The sequence below is a fragment of the Cynara cardunculus genome, assembly GCF_001531365.2.
Source record: "Cynara cardunculus var. scolymus isolate 2C chromosome LG 5, CcrdV1, whole genome shotgun sequence".
Taxonomy (NCBI): Eukaryota; Viridiplantae; Streptophyta; class Magnoliopsida; order Asterales; family Asteraceae; genus Cynara; species Cynara cardunculus.
The window spans coordinates 20151733-20172462 of NC_037532.1; the positions used below are offsets into that span (position 1 = coordinate 20151733).

The 20730-nt window shown below is 37.9% G+C and overlaps 1 protein-coding gene across 2 annotated transcripts; it reads right to left on the minus strand.

The window, feature by feature from the left end:
* Positions 1 to 703: 703 nt before the first annotated feature.
* LOC112513515 lies at positions 704 to 18430 on the minus strand. 2 transcript variants are annotated; one of them, XM_025119803.1, is made up of 7 exons: positions 18365 to 18430; positions 18205 to 18291; positions 16757 to 17253; positions 14950 to 15093; positions 4493 to 4733; positions 1694 to 2194; positions 704 to 1135 (listed from the first exon to the last, which is right to left on the minus strand). In XM_025119803.1, the coding sequence occupies exons 3-7, from the start codon at positions 17237 to 17239 to the stop codon at positions 1101 to 1103; spliced, it is 1404 nt and encodes a 467-aa protein (XP_024975571.1). In that variant the 5' UTR covers positions 17240 to 17253; positions 18205 to 18291; positions 18365 to 18430; the 3' UTR covers positions 704 to 1100. The 2 variants fall into 2 exon arrangements, with proteins under 2 accessions (XP_024975571.1, XP_024975570.1); XM_025119802.1 differs by having other exon boundaries at positions 704 to 1254.
* Between the last annotated feature and the right edge of the window lie 2300 nt (positions 18431 to 20730).

Consider the following 20730-nt stretch of genomic DNA (forward strand, 5'->3'; position numbering starts at 1 on the left):
GGAAAGCAGATATTTTATAAGGAGTATGTTGTGGTTATTCCTACCAGCTAAAGACAGGACTGGAAAGCATATATTTACCACGGGAGGAGTATATTGTGGTTAGTCCTAGCAAATGGATCATGTCAGGAATTGAACCTAATAAGGAGCCGTTTACCAAACACTAATCCGGTAAGCGTTTAGCAGTAAAATTTTACACTATCACTTACTTACCGGATAAGATTTTAGTCAATAAAAATGGCATCTTATGTAACAATTTACCTGGTAAGCGCTAACCATGGTAAGAGTCGTCGACCTCACTTACTGCGTAAGACTCTCGGTCCTTGCCTTGCTCTTACCGGGTAAGATTCTTGGTCTCTGTCATACTCATTCGGTAAGGTAATATGACTTGGTAAACACTTATCCCGGATAAGTGTTTGGTAAACGGCCCCTAAGTAACAATATGGTTCATTCGGTAATATTTCCCCCTTCCAAAATAAATGTCTCCAATGAAAAATGCACATAGTTTTAAAAAAATATGTAATTATTACACATTTTAATCAACTAAAATACTATTTTACGCTTAATGATAAGACGGAGTAATGATTTTAATTAAAAACAATAAAGACACTTATTTTTGGGGCGAAGGGAGTAACACTCTAATAACAATATTGCTACATGATAGTGAACATTAACAACAAAAAAGGACCAAATACTAGTATTAAATTTTCAATGTAATTATGAATAATAGTACCAACTCTTTCAAGAGTAGTAGTTGCATTGCAGTATATATATGTTTTGAATGCACACAAACAGATAATTAATGCACATATTTAAACCTCAACCATGCATTCCAGTTGTTATAGATTATTTAGCAGCCAAGTTAAGAACATGAATATGGGAGAAAATAGACAGCCTTTACATACCGTAAACGTCAATCGAGGTTTTCTCCAAGCGATTGCTTCCATCTCTTGGGTTCTGGTTCACCCAACTGCAAACTCACACAAATTTCTTCAGCTTCATGTCTCAATGGCGAAAGATTCTTGAAATTTGCAGTTGGAGATCTGACCGAAAAGTTCGATATAAACTGATGTTCAACGCTAGGAGTTGCTTCTGTGCCACTTTCAATGTGGAACTCCTCCTGCATCAATTCTTCTTCCTGCAGATTTATCCCATCATAGTTTTCTTCCATTTTTTCTTTTGCTTCAGAAGGATATGATTCTCCCACAGTAGATTCAATTCCTGCTGCCCATGCATTTCTTTGATCTTGCAGTGCACCTTTTTTTTTTTTTTTTTAACGTAACAGTAATATGATTAATCTTGTAAACTAGTTCTATTTTGTTTTATAATGAAGAAAGATAATTCATAGCTTGTTTGTTATACTAAATTAGATTTTGAATATAAAGTGAATTATCTTGTAGGGGAGGGTTCATGTGAGAACCACAAATAATTTGACAACCAGGGAACTAATTCTATATGGTGTATTCATTGATGAATATACACTATATAAATTTCATCAAAATATGTATTCTGTCAATGAGTATATTCATCAATGTATATACACTAAAAAATCAGTTCCCTGTTCTCAAAACATTTACCGTTCTTATTTGAACCAGGCCTTTATTTTGTATTAGAAGCATTTATTTACTAAAATTATTTCAATTTTATTCATCAACAATAATGATTTGGACCATAATAGGATCTGCAGGGTACAAACCTTGAAGAGTTTCATTGGTTGTGATGAGATCAAGTTCCAAAAGATCAAGAAGGCGTCCAAGATCGACTCCACTTGTCCAGTTCTCTGGAGGCTGGCCCACTTTCAGTTTTAACCGGCCTCGATTGGCTGTACCACCCCAAATGATCCCAATAGGCCTTGGTTTTTCACCATTTTGTCCTGTTAAAAGAATGAGACTTCCGCTGTCACCTTCAAGATCAAAAGTTTGTTGGTTCTCTCCAACCACTAAAAAATCAGTAAGAAAGCATATTCCTTTTTCATTGTTGTATTCCAAGGCATAGGCCATTATGGTCCCTGTAGTTAAGCCAGAACTTCTCCCAACTTTGGCCACTTGTTGGCCAATTAGACTGTTGATTGGGGACTGCAAATCTATTACTTTAACGTCACCAATCTCACCAATGCCTTTCACAGATGTGATCACGTTGGACACATTTAAGTCTTCGGCAAATGCAATGAACGCCCCATCTGCTCGAACAAAGGTTTCTGCAGGATGAAGATGTGAAATACCAAACAATATCAGTTTAGAAAATACTCGCTAATTCTGTTATTCTAGAAATTTATATAAAACAGCATGCACATTCTCCTTTTGCAGAAAAAGAAGCTACCATCTAGCAGTTGGTTTTTAACAGGTGAGAGTCATAGGCAACAACAGAGACAACTTGAACTAGATGAGAGATGTTTTTTTTCTATTTCACAAGTAGACAATTTAAGGAGGGACGGAAATTTCAAAACTGAAAAGAAAAAAACTAGAATGGAAATATAGATGAGGAAAGGAGAGATATGGTATGTACAGATGTGGAAGATGCTTGAGCCGGCGAGATGAAGGTGTATGATACACTCGGCATTCTTACTTAAGAAATTTGCAATTGACTAAGTTGACCATGAGCCTGGAACCCGACCACTACAGCTAAAATCTATCAGATTTGTATATACTTCAGTTGAAAAAGGAGAGTTTAGGGAATAATCTTGTTACTTGTAACCAAGTTCCTGTACCAAATTGCAATATTTCAGTGAACCGAAGAGATACAGAAAGTAGCATGACTAAAACACCCTTAGAGGAAACTAATGATCTGATATCTGGTAATTCTGTCTCCAGAAGCATACATGTTTTCATAAATAATGCAGAGGACAGAGGGGAGTTTATACTTGATCCTACAACGTCACATTCTCTCACTTCATTTCAGTTTTTCATTATAAAACAGATAATAATATATTCTTCTTCCATGTTACAACTTATACCTATTTGTTACTACTGAAGTGTTAGCATATTACTTTCTACTTTTATCCGTTGGGTCCTTCCCTACAGTCGAGCAAACCCCTAACATCTATATATGTTTTTGAGTAGATCCCACAAACTACAAGCATTAAACCTGGGAACACAAATCACCAGCTCCTCTTCATATTTTATGGTAGTGTTGATCATTAAGCATAGTCCCAATAGCATCAAGTAGTTTAATCTTAATAGCTGGTCTCCTTGGGTATCTGAAAGTACCTGAAATTTTCTGAGCTTATGTCCAATTTCATGAGCAGGTAGGGTATCCCCTTCAAGTATCCTATCCTGTGTTGCAAGGATACTAGTGGAGGGATACCAGTGCATAAATAATTAGAAAGACAAAGTGCAAGTTTATTTTATGGACAAAGGTAAGTACTTAAAAAAGGGTGACCCTAGTGCATCATGGCACCTAACTGGGAGTTTGGTTGGCAGAATATTTTTGGATGGAATTGAATTCCTTCTCAATTGTGATGGAATGACCAAATCCATGAATGGTAGAATGTGTGGAATTCAACTCCATTCCGTAGGTAAACCAAACGCCTAAATGGAATTTGGTCAATAGAATTGATCATTGCAATTCCTTGGAATTCCATCGGAATCCTGCAAACCAAACGCCCCCTAAGTTTTACGAGTTTTAGGGGGGCAATCTATGTATGTTACCTCTCCCAAGCATTTTCAAAAGAGGTGGTTTTCATGACTCGAAGCCGATGAACTCTTAGTCACAGAAAAATAAGCTTATCACTTTCTCAAAGGCTTCAACCAGGAGGTAGTATATGATATAGAAAAAATAAAAAATTCATGAAAATTACTGCATACCTATGTGGCATATATATACTAATATACATTTTAAAGCTCAACCTCTTCATGCTATTTTTATTTAGTGCACTTGTATTAATCTAAACTATCAAGGAGGATTTATTGCATTGGAACTCCTTTTTGTCACCTCATTTGCCTCTCATGCAAACAGAAGAATATCTTAAATTTGAGCTTTTAGAATTGCTAAATCCCAACTTAGTTACGAGTATTTTCATTTCCAATCATTTTTAAAGCAGACGAGAAGTACCCCATGATAACCCCAACCTCATATCTCCTAGTTCTTGTAGTTAAAAATTCTGCGATACACTAGTGTATCCATGTGCATCCCACCACACCCAATATGGTGTACAAGCACATTTGCTCCCTAGCTCCAATCCCCCTCCCCGGCCCGGGGGGGGGGGGGGGGGGGGGGGTGTGCAGGCAACAAGTCTAGCAAATAATGTCACACTTCAAATTTCACAATTGCATATATCATGAATGAGGCATCCTCTTGCATCATAATCTTTATGCCCCTCCACCTCTAATATCTGACCCGCATTTCTTCTTTCTTGAAGAAATATTTTCTAGTGAACAACTAATTATATTAGTTTGGGAGCAAAATCAAGCCACTTCGACCATCAAGGCGCTTTAAGCTTGTGGCAAACATGCAGATAATACATGACTCGACATATATCAACTGCAACTAATATTACCTGGGTTTGTCCCAGCAAATATCCCATACCAGAGATCGTCCGTGATGAATGATGTTGCCCTCTCAACAGCACCCAGATACACCCCGGGTCCAAGACTTGGTGGCAAGGGATGGAACATCTTCTGATTTGGATAATCCAAGTCAACTGCCACATGCCTATTTGTGAGGAAACCAACCTGCCGGTTTCCTGTCCGGCTCTTAACGATGGCACCCAAAGTTCCATATGTCTCTTGGCTTGCGACCTAAAGAAGGAAGAAGTCACTGTATGTTTTATTTCAGATCCAAAAGAAGCACAAGTGACCATTCTTAACTAATGTATCAACGGGGCTCCAATATTACGAAAACTGTCTGACCTACAATGTAATACCATGCGTCCAAATGTCAACAACAATAGTAATTTTTGACATGACTATATATGTGTGTGTGATTATCTTGTGTTAAAGAGACTTGGTTGTGATAAGCAAGATTGTAGATGATTAAGCATATATATCAGGGATAATTGATCTACATCATGATGATGAGTATTAGTGTTGTTGAGCTAAAATCCAAGTGTTAGTTAGCAGCTATATAGCCAGGTCACACACCCTTAGGAGCAACCTGAGGGAGTAAGAAGGGGAGGTGCAGCAGAAGGTTTCACACAGATAGGTGAAAGGGCAGAAAGAAAGTTGCAGACCTAGCTGTTGTATGAACAAACCTGCTGTGTACTCAATATATCAGATCTGTGCACTTGCAAATAAAAACCATTATAGGTCACACAAAAATAGAATTAAATAGGAAAGGAATTCAGGCTAGTGATGAAAAAAGGGGAGGAACAGGAGATCAGAAGGAGGCATTTCAGCAGAAATACCCATCGCAGGGTGTGATTAGTTTCCAGGAAGGGAGTGGCTACCCGCTTCCTCCCATTTCGATAAAATAACACTTAAGTATACATTCAAGCAAGTCTTTCCCTTAAGTCCTCACCTGGAAATTAAAACAATTAGAGCAAATAGTTATAGAGTTAGAGCGAGCTGATACATTACAAAGTTCTAGGCCCTCCAAGCTTTTAATCAAGGTACTCACCTCATCCATCTTATGCTATGTGCTAAAAAGAAGACATATGAGCACATATATTTATTGACACCCACCTTTGGGTGGAGAAATTGGTTCTAGCTTCTAAGAACACTGACTTTACTTTTTGTTATCGACTCTAAGCTCTTTACACCTAAAATCTTTTCTAAATCAAATCATAGCACATCAAACTTACTTGTCTTTGCATATAACTATAGGTCCACACACTCATCCTTCCTTTAGCTTCACCTACTTGCATGTTTGAACTATAGTAAGTTTGTATTTCCTACAAGATGTTCATATAGCTCTATATCGTTCAAAAGGTTCCGGTCCTCTCTTCTCTGGCTATAAACCTATAACTACCATTTGGAAGCATAGGTGAGTTAACAGGTTTGCAACCAAACGACCCATACTTTGAGAGTAACTCCAACACATTTCTTTTGACATAAAACATTCCTAGTCAGCATCAGGATGCTTGGATCCTAGAACTCCCCAAGTCTCACTTTGCATTGTGCATTCATTTCTTTGTGCATAATCCTATCTTAAATGCTACAAAGCTTCTTGCGCAGTTGTGGGAATAGGATGATTATCTATGGCTAAGGTAAAAGTATGGGATTCATAAACATAAAATAGGACAGGCTGGATAAGGTGTCAAGGGCAATGATGAGTGCCCTTCCGCATGGGTGTCATAGGGACAACTGGAGGCTTTAGAGGAGAAGATTAATGGGAAGAAAGTAGGACTTAGACTCATAGAAGGTAACATCTCCATACGTGAAGTATCTATTCAAGGTAAGACTATAACAGCTATAGCTTTTTAAACCTAGAAGTTATAACTTGGTTCCACCTAGACTCGTTTCATGGACTTCACACACACAACCATATATCCTTGGAGAAACGTGAAACAACATTGCAGATGAGTATAAACTAGACAATAGAATTTCACAATCAATAACTGAGGGTAGTGCTATGTTTATTGAAATATTACCTAATCGATGGAACCTTATGATGAATTTAATATGTGGGAGCTACATCTAGCATATGGTGATTTTCAGTTGTATAAGCACATGAGGATTCATGTTCAATTTTTAGACAGAAGTTTACTGTAATAAGAGGTAAGATGTTTTTCTGCATTGTCACTACGCATAGTTCTAATGGATTGGCCTATGCACAGAAGTCATGAGAGAGAGCAAATATTTTACCTTTAGACTTCAGTAAATAGAACCAAGCGGTGGTTGAAAAATCATTCCAAAAAGGGATGAATTACCAAAAGCCATGAACAGACTCAAAGGAACAAGGACCCAATTAGAATGAACTAAATGAAATAAACCAAACAAACCGAGTAAATCTAACCGGAGGTGGGGTCTTGGGAGGGTAAGATATAGGCAAACCTCACATCCACCCTAAAGATATGAACTCATGAAATATAAAATTTAATTGACTACCTGCTGTAGGGAGGATATGGAACACGGGTTTGTTTTCTTAATTGACATGACTCACAGCTAAACTAAACAAACAAAAAAAATTTGGCACTGGTTTTCTTAGCACAATCAATGTGGGTGTCACAATGGACAATATGCATCCCTCATATTTGTATCAAATAGGTTTGCTAAACTTGTCCACGATATCTCCAATTTGTACAACCCATGCCATGATCTTTGCATCTTCAAAATTAGAGATCAATTGAAACTTTGGTATTAGCTTTTTATTTTACCTTAGATTTTATTGTGGATGCGTTACAGAAATATTGCCTCATGTGCATTTGTTTATCATGTTATATATTGCACAAATATGCATCACTTTCATAGATGATATTTATAGCATATACATCTAAGCTCTTGATCCGCCAAACCCTAGCTAGTATCCTCGTATCTATCTATAGTGCACCAAGTGCCCAAATATACACCTAAAACACTATGGTAATAGTTTATTAGTAGTCAACCACTATTATGAGATACAATTCACCATAGTAGATGTGAGATGGCAAAAATACATACAAAGCCCGTCCCACTTCCCTGGACAATTATACCTTAACCGCTGCTCTAACACCATTTTTAGTGCCTAAAGGCTTAGTCATCCATTATCGACCCACAATGGATACCAATATATGACATGATAAACAAAATAGTGCCAAAATATGCGTCACTGCTCTAACACCTGTTTATCCATAGTGATATCCAAGCCAGCTACCAATATATAACATGCACTAAAGATGGAAATTGGTACCCTTTGTTTATCAGTGCCAAAATAATCTGGCTTGGATACCAATATATGACATGTAAAGTCTTATATAACATGTGATATATAACATTTCATATATTGGTACCCTTTGTTTATCAGGAATTTCCATCTCTTGTTCTGACTCTATATGGCACCATTTTGTTTATCATGTTACCAATATTTCGGCACCATCTTTAGTGCTCTGATACCAAATGGTGATTCCCAAGACTGGGAGACTAGGGTCGATAATGGATGACTACGACTAGGAGATATGGTCACCGAGAATAAGAGAAAGCATGAAGAGTATGAACTTAAACTTAAGAACAAGAGAGATATATGGAAGAAGCTTTTATTTCTTTCCCCGGATGACCTACAAATGAAGGGGAGCCTTCCTTTTATAGATGAGGAAAAGGTACCTGGCATAAGCATTACATAAGCATGACAAAAGCAAGCAATAATACTAGTTAATAATACAACCTAAATGAGGTAAGCGCTTACATCACATAAGAGTGACTTAAAGCTTACATCATTATTTTGTCCTTTAGTCGAGACAATTATTAATATTAATCTATGATAATTACTTCCGACGAGAGTCTGGGTGAGATGGATCGTCTTCATAAGGATCAAAGTGCTCTTCTCCCAAGTCATAATGTTCGTCATCTTCTTCGAAATCTTCATCATCAGAAGTGTCTACTTTCTTCGAGAGATGAGTCTAGAACGAATATTCAAGTGCTTCGTCTCATGATGCAGAAACTGGATGTTTGGAAGAACAGAGTTTCTCATTGTTCATAATATGCTCTGGGATTGATGTTGGATCTACTATGTTAGCACTGGCCAGGATCCATTGTGTTTCCATATACTTTCCTGGATGGGACAACTCGAAAAAACTTACTGTCTGGGTTATTATCATTCCATTCGTGGATCAATGATAATGAGGAGAGGTAGATCAATGATTGTTGCTGACGAAGAGCCGTATTTGGTAAAAAGGAGCAGGGCCTCCTGAACATGACCACAACGTAAGTTTTATAACAGACAGCTAATCATTTAGTGCATTGATGAGCTGGGAGGAACCATTGGAGAAGGGTAAATACATCCCGTGCCCTTGGGGTTGGACCCTCGAACTGACACTGGAAAAGGTAGCTGAGTAGTTTGGTAGAGTTGAAGGATATCGCGATGGAGTGACTCGAATAGATACAATAAAAACAAAGTGCTTCTTTTGGGAACCTATGTAAGTCATGGACATGGAAGACATTGAGGAAAGAGTAGTCAAGATGGAATTGGAGGTTTCTCATGAACATGCCATGTTTCTTGAGCGTGATAGTGAAGAACGTTTTGTAATTCAGTTGAGACCTTTCTCTTAAGGTAATGGTGGAGTTGTGATATCTTCAACTGGATTGATTTGTTGCGAAGGTTGAGAAGTGTTTAGAGTAAACAAGCTGGAAGAGCTTGCTTTCTCAACGGGAAACACCATTGGAAGGATCTTGGCTTTGTGAACTATCTAGATGTCTTTTGGAACATTATATTTATAGTCATTTAGCCTGGACAGAAAATCTGCTAGAATATTTTCTGACCCCTTGATGTGTTTTAAAGTAAATTTCCATTGAGAGAACCAATTTGCCCACCTCAAAAGTTGGGCTTCCGGGAGTATCTTTCTTTTAAAATGGAGCATGCATGGGAAAAGAAGACATATCCATTTCAATCGGGAAGTCATGACCGATTAGATGGAAATGGAATCTTTCTATTCCCTTCTTGACTGCTAAGATTTCCTTGAAGGTAGAGTGGCAGTGTTGCTCCGAATCTTTGAAACGTGTCGTATTTGTATCCACAAATTGTTCTGACACCAACTTTGTCTTGAACTATTAGGACTGCCCCAGTACTCATCGCTTGCGTGAGTCTAGAGGATTTTTTTGTCAGTAACATAACAGTGGAAATCTTTAAAGAAGGCATCACATCAGCTAGCTGCTTTATCTTCTTTATAGCTAATGTCTGTTTTTCACTCCAAGGGGTCGGACTATTCTTCAACATGGGGAATAAGTGCACAGTGTGGCTCGATAATTTAAGCAAAAAATCTGTCATATAATTTTACTAGCCCAAGAAATTGTTGAATTTCTTTTTATGACGTCACTATTCTCGGAAACTTGTGCAGTTCTTGAGCTATCTGCCATATAGTTTAAGTTCATACTCTTCATATGAGGAGTCCGAATAGGCAATTGAACATAACGTCTGGTCATCAAGTTCATCATCAAAAGAATAGAGGGATTCTAGATCTGAGATGTCAACTGGCTCAATCTGGTCAAGTGTCTGAATTAAGTGTCTGAATCAGTGCTTGGGATACTGACGTCACAAAATGAAATTCAACAATTTTCTTGGGCTAGTAAATTATATGGCATATTTTTTGCCTAAATTATTGAGCCACACTATGCACTTATTCCCCATGTTGAAGAAAAGTAAGCCCCCTTGGAGTGAAAAACAGACATTAGCTATAAAAAAGATAAAGCAGCTAGCTGATGTGACGCCTCCTTTAAAGATTCCCACTGTTACTGACAAAATAATCCTCCAAACTGACACAAGTGATGAGTACTTGGAGCAGTCCTAATAGTTCAAGACAAAGCTGGTGTCAGAACAATTTGTGGATACAAAAACACGACACGTTTAAAGATTCGGAGCAACACTACCACTCTACCTTCAAGGAAATTTTAGTAGTCAAGAGGGGAATAGAAAGATTCCAATTTCATCTAATCGGTCATCACTTCCAGATCGAAATGGATATTTCTTCTTTCCCACGCATGCTCCATTTTAAAAGAAAGATACTCCCGAAAGCCCAACTTTTGAGGTGGGCGAATTGGTTCTCTCAATGGAAATTTACTGTGAAACACGTCATGGGGTCAGAAAATATTCTAGCAGATTTGCTGTCCAGGCCAAAGGACTATAAGTATGATGTTCCAAAAGTCATCCAGATAGTTCACAAAGCCAAGGTCCTTCCAATTGTGTTCCCCATTGAGAAAGCAAGCTCTTGCCGCTCGTTTATTCTAAACACTTCTCAACCTCCGCAACAAATCAATCCAGTTGAAGATATCACAACTCCACCACAACTTACCAGATGAGATAATGGAAACGATTGTCGACCTTACCTTAAGAGAAAGGTCTCAACTGAATTACAAAACGTTTTTCATTATCACGCTCAAGAAACATGGCATGTTCATGAGAAACCTCCGATTCCATCCTGACTACCCTTTCCTCAATGTCTTCCATGTCCATGACTTACAAAGGTTCCCAAAAGAAGCACTTAGTTTTTTTGTATCTATTTGAGTCTCACACCATCGCGATATCCTTCACCTCTGCCAAACTACTAAGCTACATTTTCCAATGTCAGTTCAAGGGTCCACCCCAGGGGCACGGAATGTATTTACCCTTCTCCAATGGTTCCTCCTAGCACATCAACGGACTCAATTAGCTATCTGTTATAAAACTTATGTTGTGGTCATGTTCAAGAGGCCTTGCTCCTTTTTACCACACACGGCTCTCTGTCAGCAACAGTCATTGATCTACCACTCCCCACTATCATTTATCCACGAACAGAATGATAATAACCCAGGAAATAAATTCTTTGAGTTGTCCCATCCTGGAAAGTATATGGAAATACGAGGGATCCTGGCCAGTGCTAACCTAGTAGATCCAGCATCAATCCTAGAGCATATTATGAATAATGAGAAACCCTGGTCTTCCAAACATCCAGTTTCTACATCATGGGACGAAGCACTTGATCATTAGTTCCAAACTCTTCTCTCGAAGAAAATAGACACTTCTGATGATGAAGATTTCGAAGAATACGATAGACATCACGACCTGGGAGGAGATCACTTTGATCATTATGAAGACGATCCATCTCACCCTGACTCTCGTTGAAAGTAGTTATCATAGATTAATATTAATAATTGTCTCGACTAAAGAACAAAATAATGATATAAAAATGATGTAAGCTTTAAGTCACTCTTATGTGATGTAAGCGCTTACCTCAGTTAGCTTGCTTTTGTCATGCTTATGTAGTGCTTATGCAAGGGTACCTTTTCCTTTCCTATAAAAGGAAGGCTCCCTTCATTTGTAGATCATCCTGAGAAAGAAATAAAAGTTTCTTCCATATATTCTCTTTTGTTCTTAAGTTTGTTCTTATGTTCAAATTCATACTCTTCATGCTTTCTCTTATTCTCGGTGACCATATCTCCTAGTCTTAGTCATCTATTATCAACCCTAGTCTCCCAGTCTTGGGAATCACCCTTTGAACAATCTGATGCTTGAGACTATCCTGTCATATATGGTATCCAAGCCAGATTATATGATTCAGACCATATTGGTAATCGGCTTGGATACCAATACATAACATGCACTAAGATGGTGCCAATATTTTGCCACAATGGATACCAATATACTTTGGTAACCATATATTTCATTCTCATACTAAGACTAGGACATAATAATTTTACATGGCAAAGAATGTAACACGCAGTGACGAATATTCTCTCAACCCACATCAATCGTGATTGTTATTGCAACTTCTATAAGAGGCCTACTTAACGAGCTACTAAATAATATCTGACCATGGCCTTTTAGACTTGGAATATTATTAGGCAGGTATTACACATAAGCAACAACCCTTGGATATGACGAGTTCTGACCTACATATTCCCTAGGGCTATAGTTATGCTATTAATTGCCTAACGAGCCTAACAAGAACAATAGAAATTTAAGCAACATAAAGTTTAACATCATGTGCATCAACTAAATAACTTCCACCATTGTGTTTTGTGTTTTCCAGGTCCTTATCATTTAGCCAAGCTTACAATGGTTTAGGGCTTCAAAATGAACTCACAAGGTGACTTGCCACAACAAGGTTGTCAAGTACCTATATTTCTCAATAAGGATGATGATCCGAGGACATGTCGAGCCTAGGTAATTTGATGGTCATGATAGGAACTTAAATAAGGAGATTGTTGTTTCTCTTCCGACATAAGGTGTGACAAGGTATTTAACATCTATGTAAGTCCGTAGCAACGAACTCTTAAATAACTTCTTATCATGGTTTCTGTGTTTTTAGGTTATCATTTGGGGTCAGCCTTTCCTTAGAAGCTTAGCTCATTACGAAGGGATATCATCAAATGAACATGAACATCCCCCAACACATCATGAGAAGCAATACGTAGGACCTTAATTTCAAAGCAACAGGCAATTCAAATGACTACATAAGTCCATCATAGTATGTTACATGGTAGCCCACTGTGAAGGTGTATTACTATGGCTTAGAGCTGATCATTTGCGGGCTTGGGTCGGGCTTAACCTATTTTCCTGTCCAACGGGCCTATATGGTAACACCAAGCCCGGTTTTTTGGACTTGAAAACTTACCCATACTCACCCTATAAACAGACCGGGCTTGCCCACGGGCTAACGGGCTTAAAAATCTTGTTATATTTTTATGAAAACAAAACTTATATAAAATCACAAGTTGTGTAAAATTATTTCAAGATACATAACATTTTTCTAACTTAAAATTTGACGTAAATACATAACAATATACATACTTCAGAAAGAAATTGTTCGCTAAATACGAAGTACCGATAAAAAAATGCCTAAATGAGATAATAAGGAGTTGATCAATTGAGGTAATTATATTTTCAAATTTAAGATTTTTAAAGAATGTTATTATCATGAGTCATAATTAAGTAGGAATAAGTAAGTATTAAGAATCTTCCATTTTATTTGTAAATTTTAATTATAAAAGTTAATTATTATAAAAATATTAATGGCCTGGCAGGCCTGCCCAAATTTTTTTTTTCCATTGCCCATGTCCACCCATTAATTTTAACAAGTCAGTACAGGGCCGTCCATTTCTTCAAGAATGGTAATCCAAGCCCGCTTTTCTAGCGGGTAGGATAGGATGGGTCTAGCGGGTCATCCCGCCTATGAACAGCTATACTATGGCTACAAACCTACAACTCACGATCACGATCACGATCACATTGTCTGATGAGATCAAACTATATACGTGTAGGTTTCTCCTTCTTCGTACCATCATTTCCTCCATCTCCTGTCGTACAACGCCGGTTCTCATCTCATTAGTAGGGTGAGAGCTTCAACTCCCTCTATTGATGATGCAGGAGAGGGACAGGGATTTCGTTGTAAAATGTGCAAACAATAGATCACAAAGCACACTTGATGGCTACACAAGCCATAAACCTAAATAATGTAAATTGTAAACCACTTGGACAGGTAGGACTGAACATGGACAAATTTCAAGTCCAACAATAATTATTGATGCTATAATATTTCAGCAGAATAAGCAAATATATAAGTAGCAATATGGAGAAGGCAACAAATTTCACAGCCTCCAATGTATAGTTATCTACGTACTTAAAAAGGCATCACCCAAGCATCTAAGCGGTTTAATGGTGGCAAGGCAATGGTAAACCTTGGAGATTGCAAATAATGTGGCTGCTCCACATGTGTAGGCATCGCAAAAGGGGCACCTTGGCTGGTCGTGGAATCTGGTCTTTAGACAAGGCAACTAGACAATACTCAGGAATATAAGTAGCAATATGGAGAAGGCAACAAATTTCACAGCCTCCAATGTATAGTTATCTACGTACTTAAAAAGGCATCACCCAAGCATCTAAGCGGTTTAATGGTGGCAAGGCAATGGTAAACCTTGGAGATTGCAAATAATGTGGCTGCTCCACATGTGTAGGCATCGCAAARGGGGCACCTTGGCTGGTCGTGGAATCTGGTCTTTAGACAAGGCAACTAGACAATACTCAGGATACAGAGTTCGACTTGGACATACAATATTGATACTGTTTTACATTTGAAGATGCAGCAATAAACTATTCCACCTAGGGTTCTTCCTTGACTGATTTATGTTTCTCTTTGTTTATCTTGTTCTTTTCCCTTGAACAATTAGTTCATATGCCTAGAAGTTCTTTTTTCCTTTTACTTGGCTAAAGCAGAATAGCAGAAACCCGCGTAATTATGTCAAGAACCAACACATTTCATTGAAGTGTAAGAAGAATCAGAGACCAAGAACTATAGGAGTACACCTCATAACATCATGATAAAGAAAATGGAAAATAAAAATAACGAACCAGCAGTCACAGTTATCGAACACACTCAGGGGTGCTTCTAGAAAGAGGTTGGTAGAGAGATACCTGGGAGCCAGAACCAATGCATGGATCACTTCCACGCAAACCATCAACAAGCTCTGAATACAATTGTTCCTTTGGAGTTGCTGCAGGTGCACCATAATATGAGAATTCTACTACATCAACGTCACACCACACACCTCCCGGTCCCTGTTCAAGCTGACGTTATTAATAAAGCTAACAAGATAGCAACAATAAGAATCAACTTATGCTCAAGATCTAGTTCCACTATAACATTAGGGTTGCGTTTGGTACATGGGACGGGATAGGACAGGACGGAATAGGACAGAACGGGACAAAACTCACTGTCCCATGTTTGGCGCAACATGGGATAGAACAAGAACTCACTGTCCCACGTTTGGCATGACATGGGACAGGGACAAAGTGGGACAGCATGGGACAAAAGAGGCTTTTTCTTGTTCCACCAAAATAGATGGGACAAGAATGAGACATAAACTAAAATATTACTAATCTACCCTAGTTTAATATATAACCTTAATATGGTATTTGTTTTAATGGTCATCACCGCTAGTTTTGTCACCGGCGGCCACCTCCACCTCCTCTTCCACTACAACAACATCCACCATCGCCTCCATAACGACCGTCCACCATCGTCCATTACCACCTCTACCATAGTCGACCACCGACCACCACCATCCATTGCCACCACCACTACCGTTGTGCGCCACCTCCAACTCCTTCTCTACTACAACAACCTCCTTCACCACCTCCACAACCACCGTCGACCACCGACTACCACCGTCCATTGCCACCTTTACAACCACCATCGGCCATCGAACACCAACACTAACACCGTTGGCCACCTCTAGCTCTTCCTATACCGCAACAACCTCCTCCATGACCTCCACAACCATCGTGGACCACCGACCAACACTGTCCATTGCCACCTCTATAACCACCATCCATTGCCACCACCACTACCACCGTTGACCACCTCCAACTCCTCTACTACAACAACCTCCTCCACGACCTCCACAACCACCGTCAACCATCGACTACCACCGTCCATTGTCAGCTCACCTCCACCATAACCACCACCTATATCTTCACTACATCAGCCACAACTACCTCCTCCACCATTGCCAACCGCCACCACCATCTTCACGTCCTTTATAACCACCGTCGTCCATCAACCACCACTGCCTCTATCTCTACCTCCATAACCACCGTTGGCCACCGACCACCAACGCCCATCGCCACTACTATCGTCGGCCACCACCACTACTATTACCATCAATTATATCAAGTTTTTCATTCAAATTAGGTACCATTATATATGTATGTATTCATTTATATGAAAATCGTACAAAAATATTTATAAATTAAGTTCTTTAAGTATTTACTTTATTTGTGTTAATTATAATTATTATATAATATTTAAAATCATCAAATAACTTTTGGGGGTAACTTGTCAAGTTCTGTCCTGTCCAGTCCTAGTCGTACCAAACACCAGACATACACTTGTTCTATCCCGTCCAGTCCAGTCCTGTCCAGTCCTACTCTCTTGTCCTGTCTCCATACCAAATACTACTTAGAAGAACTAAAACATTGCACAATAACTAGCACATGTCCAAATTACATCTAGATACAAGAAACTTAAAGTAATTTACTCAAGACAAAAAGAACCAAACCGTCTCAGTGAACCCCACATAGAGTAGGGTCTAGGGAGGTTATGATGCACAAAGACTTAACCTAAATCATACGTAATTTACTCAAGACACTCATAACTAAATCATACACCAAATGTTGATGACATTAAAAAGTAATTTTAAAGGCATGAAAATTAAAACACCTCAAGAGCAGACGGTAGACACTGAATGTGGCTGAGCCACTGCCTGTGAACCTTACGAGCGACAAAGACTAGAATGGCTGGTATATCTGTCAGTAACCCCCGTCGGATACGGAACCCAATTGCAGTGCCAAGACTACATCGGCGCAGGATTTTGCTATGGAATGCCCTTATTGTCATGAGTTCAAGCAATGTAGTAGCTCGTTGTCCAGTTGGCAGCCGGCCAAGAGTTTCAGGCAAAACTCCCTTCAGAAGATTTCCAAAGTAATTAGCTCTGTCCTCGGCAGCATCATTTAATCGGCTAGAAGTAGGCCATGAGAAGTATGCAGCATTACTCTCGGAGACCTGACCAGCTGATGTGGTAGTAAAAGATTGTAAAGGTGGACTCGATGAAGGCAGATTAAGGTGGTTGCAGCAAATTCTTTCCAAGTCCAAGGCTGATTCCTCAGACGGCGTAGAGCCGGAGTGACGAAACCTTAGATCCATAATAAATATCCCACCTGAGGAAAAACAAAAATCATCAGTCACAATTTATGTCTCATAAGACCCAAGGGGAGGGAGAAAAGGCAAATGAGAACCCGAAGTTTTCTATATTATGATAGTGCATATCAGTGCTGTAAGATCCTCGTTCATCTAACATCACAGTCACTACGCAAGTATGCCCCATTCTATCTCTACAACTACAAAAGAACCCACCTGAGCAGAGTGCTAGTTCCATTGAATTCATATATGTTACTACATAAGATTATCAAGTTAGCTCATTTACCAAGGAAAGATCCCGGCCAAGCTTTGCTGAAAGGCTGAACATAGGTCACAAGGTTATTAAGGCTCACAAATAAAAGTAGTTTGATAAAGACACCAATTTTCTCATACACACTAAATAGATTGATAAACCATTTATATTATGAGGTCTAAAAGATACAAGATTCAACTGTATAAAGTTTGAACAACCAAATGAGCATGGCCTAAATGTTATATGGCATTATAGTTGAATATATGATTTTCAATAACAAATCAAGCTTCACCAAACTAATTTTGTTTTGCTCAAGGCTGAATCATTTGAAACAAACTCGGGAGCTTGTAAATACTTTTTAAGTAATGAATTGCAACAATTAGTTCCACACAAGCCAACCTTGCCCAAATGTAGAACTACTGGGCCCGCAGTCCGGTTTATCTACCTTTCTCCAAGCAACTAATTTTACAACCACATGAAATGACGTTGCAGTTTCATCGCCAGTGATATCTTTCACAAGTTACCAATACCCACCACCAGACAACACCTACTAACTTGGCAACCATCAAAACCCAATCCACTAAATCATTTGCAGGCCGTACCCCGTACCAATTATTGAATCAAATGAATCAACTAAAAAGATACATGGATAGATCACAGAACTGAAACAAATGAGCAACTCGAATTAGAAGTAAATAATTTATATCGATGAACTTACTATCACTAACAGGAAGACTATGACCACTATTCACTGCAGGTGTGCAAAAACCTCCTCGTCCTCTTTGCCATTAGATTATCCATGGTACTTCAAGAATTACCGTTCATTGGGTGAGCAAGTAATAAATGTTTTAACAAAATCGATGGCAGAATACCCTTACCAAGTCCAAAACAGGATGATCAGTTACATTTAGTATTACCAACGCAATCCCAGACCACAGAGAATCTGAAGAAAAGAAAAGGTGATACTAAAATCAATAAAAAAATTTGGAAGAGTCTTGCAAGCATGAATTAACTGCATAGACTTAAGCAAACAATTGGATTATAAACCATTCCTGCTGCACTTTCTCACGAAAATAGAGTAAACTGCCACAAATCCAAAATCCCCAATTACAATTACAATTACATATTCTTGCACCTAGGTGCTTCAACATGAATATGATATGATTAAATTAACCAAAAACATTTAGGCATTTATGATGTCCATAACGATTATGAGTTCCGAATATGAATCAGGGACTTCCATGGTGGATACTTACACTTAAAAGATGGTAAGACGGTAAATTCGCAATGCATCAAAATTCCAAGTAAGAGAAAAGATAATAGAACCCAAACAAACCAAATACAACATATCCCATTGATAAATTAACAAGAATCCATCAAATAAGATTGAAATAACACATACAATAGAGCTGTAGACTGAAACTGCGAAGTGCTACATAATATTTTCAGTACCTAAGCACAGAGTTTTCAACAAAAAAAAGGTTTCTACAAGAATTCATAAAATGCGTATCAAATCATAAGCAGGGAGCAGATGGCGGTAGGCTGAGCAACCGAACTTTAGACGTATTCGCGGCGGCCCGCCGGGTGGAGGGAAGAAAAAGGGGGAAGGGAAGCCATTTTTAGAAAGAAAAGCTGAAAAGCTATATGAGGAAATAGTCCGATTATTAAAATCTGCCGTCGTTTTAATATTTACACTTTGCACCCTATTAAATATAAAGTTTGAAACTTTGCACCCATAATTTAACGATCCTGTAAGGGTTGTATACTTGTATAATTTTACTAATATCTTATTAATAATGAGTTAAATTAGTAAAATAAAAATATATATTATATGAAGAGTAAATTTCAATTTTGGTCCTTATGGCTTTTTGTTTTTCTCGATTAATATGTATTACAAAGATGAAAGAACCCTTGTGATATGTAAAATTGCTTGCATTTAGTCTTGAGGCTAACGGAGATTTAAAAAAATCTGTTAAATCCCTTTAAGGTAGAGGTATTGTAGTCATTTTACATTTTTCTGTTATTTTCTTATTAAAAAATAAAAGAATATTATATAATTATATCAAAAACACACATATGTACACTGACATATATTATATACTTATTACTTATATATATATATATATATATATATATATATATATAAAATAGGGTTGTAAACAAACCGAACTTCAGCGAACCGTTTGGCGGGAAATTCGTTTATGTTCGTTTATTTAATAAATGAACGAACATAAATAAAAAAAATTTATTCGTTTAGTTAAACGAACGAACATGAACAATAGTCTCGTTCGTTCATTTATGTTCGTGAACGTTCGTTCATTTACGTTCATCTACGTTCGTTTATGTTCGTTTATATATTAATTTTAATATATAACTTTGATTTATTTAGTTTGAATTCAAATTTTAAAAAGCCTTTTAAGTATTGGGCCTTTTAAGTATTGGTATATTAATTATGGTTGATGAATGGTGATTGTTTTGTGTATGTTTAAACTATGGATAATTGGTATGTAATAGTTAATCAAATGACAAGTATTGGTGTGTGTTTGTTTATGTTCGTTTAGACATGTTTGTTTATGTTCGTTTAGGCATGTTCGTTTATGTTCGTTTAACCCAATTGTTTATGTTCGTTCGTTTAGCATGTTTACGAACGAACATGAACACACCTGATTTCTAAATGAACGAACACGAACAAAATTATTTTCGTTCGTTTACCGTTCTTGTTCGTTCGTTTGTTCGGTTAAACTAAACGAACGAACATGAACAAGCCTCTATTCGTGTTCGTTCGGTTCGTTCACAGCCCCATATATATACATACATACATACACACAACAAACAATCGTCACACATTGTTACCTTTCTTTGGTTCAATGTTTTTAGACCATAAACAAAAAATCCTTAGGGTTGTATCGAATTCGAGCACTGGACAAATTATTGGGTTGGTTCTTTCGACGGAGATGGAGGTGGAGGTCTTCATCATATAAGTACCATTTGATGGCCTAATCAAAGATTCTTTTCATATTCCAATAGTAATGTAATTGCCTACAAAGGTCCATTGGTAGCAAAAAGGATTTCCATAAGTGCATGGTGATTTTGACTATGATTAAAGAGCTTCAGTGTTTGACAAGATTAAGTTCATTAAATGCTACTAGCTTTAATCGTATGAATAAATGAGACTGGGTAAATATACGTTATTTAATCGATATATACTAGAGGATGTGTATACAACACAAGTCAGGGGTTTTGT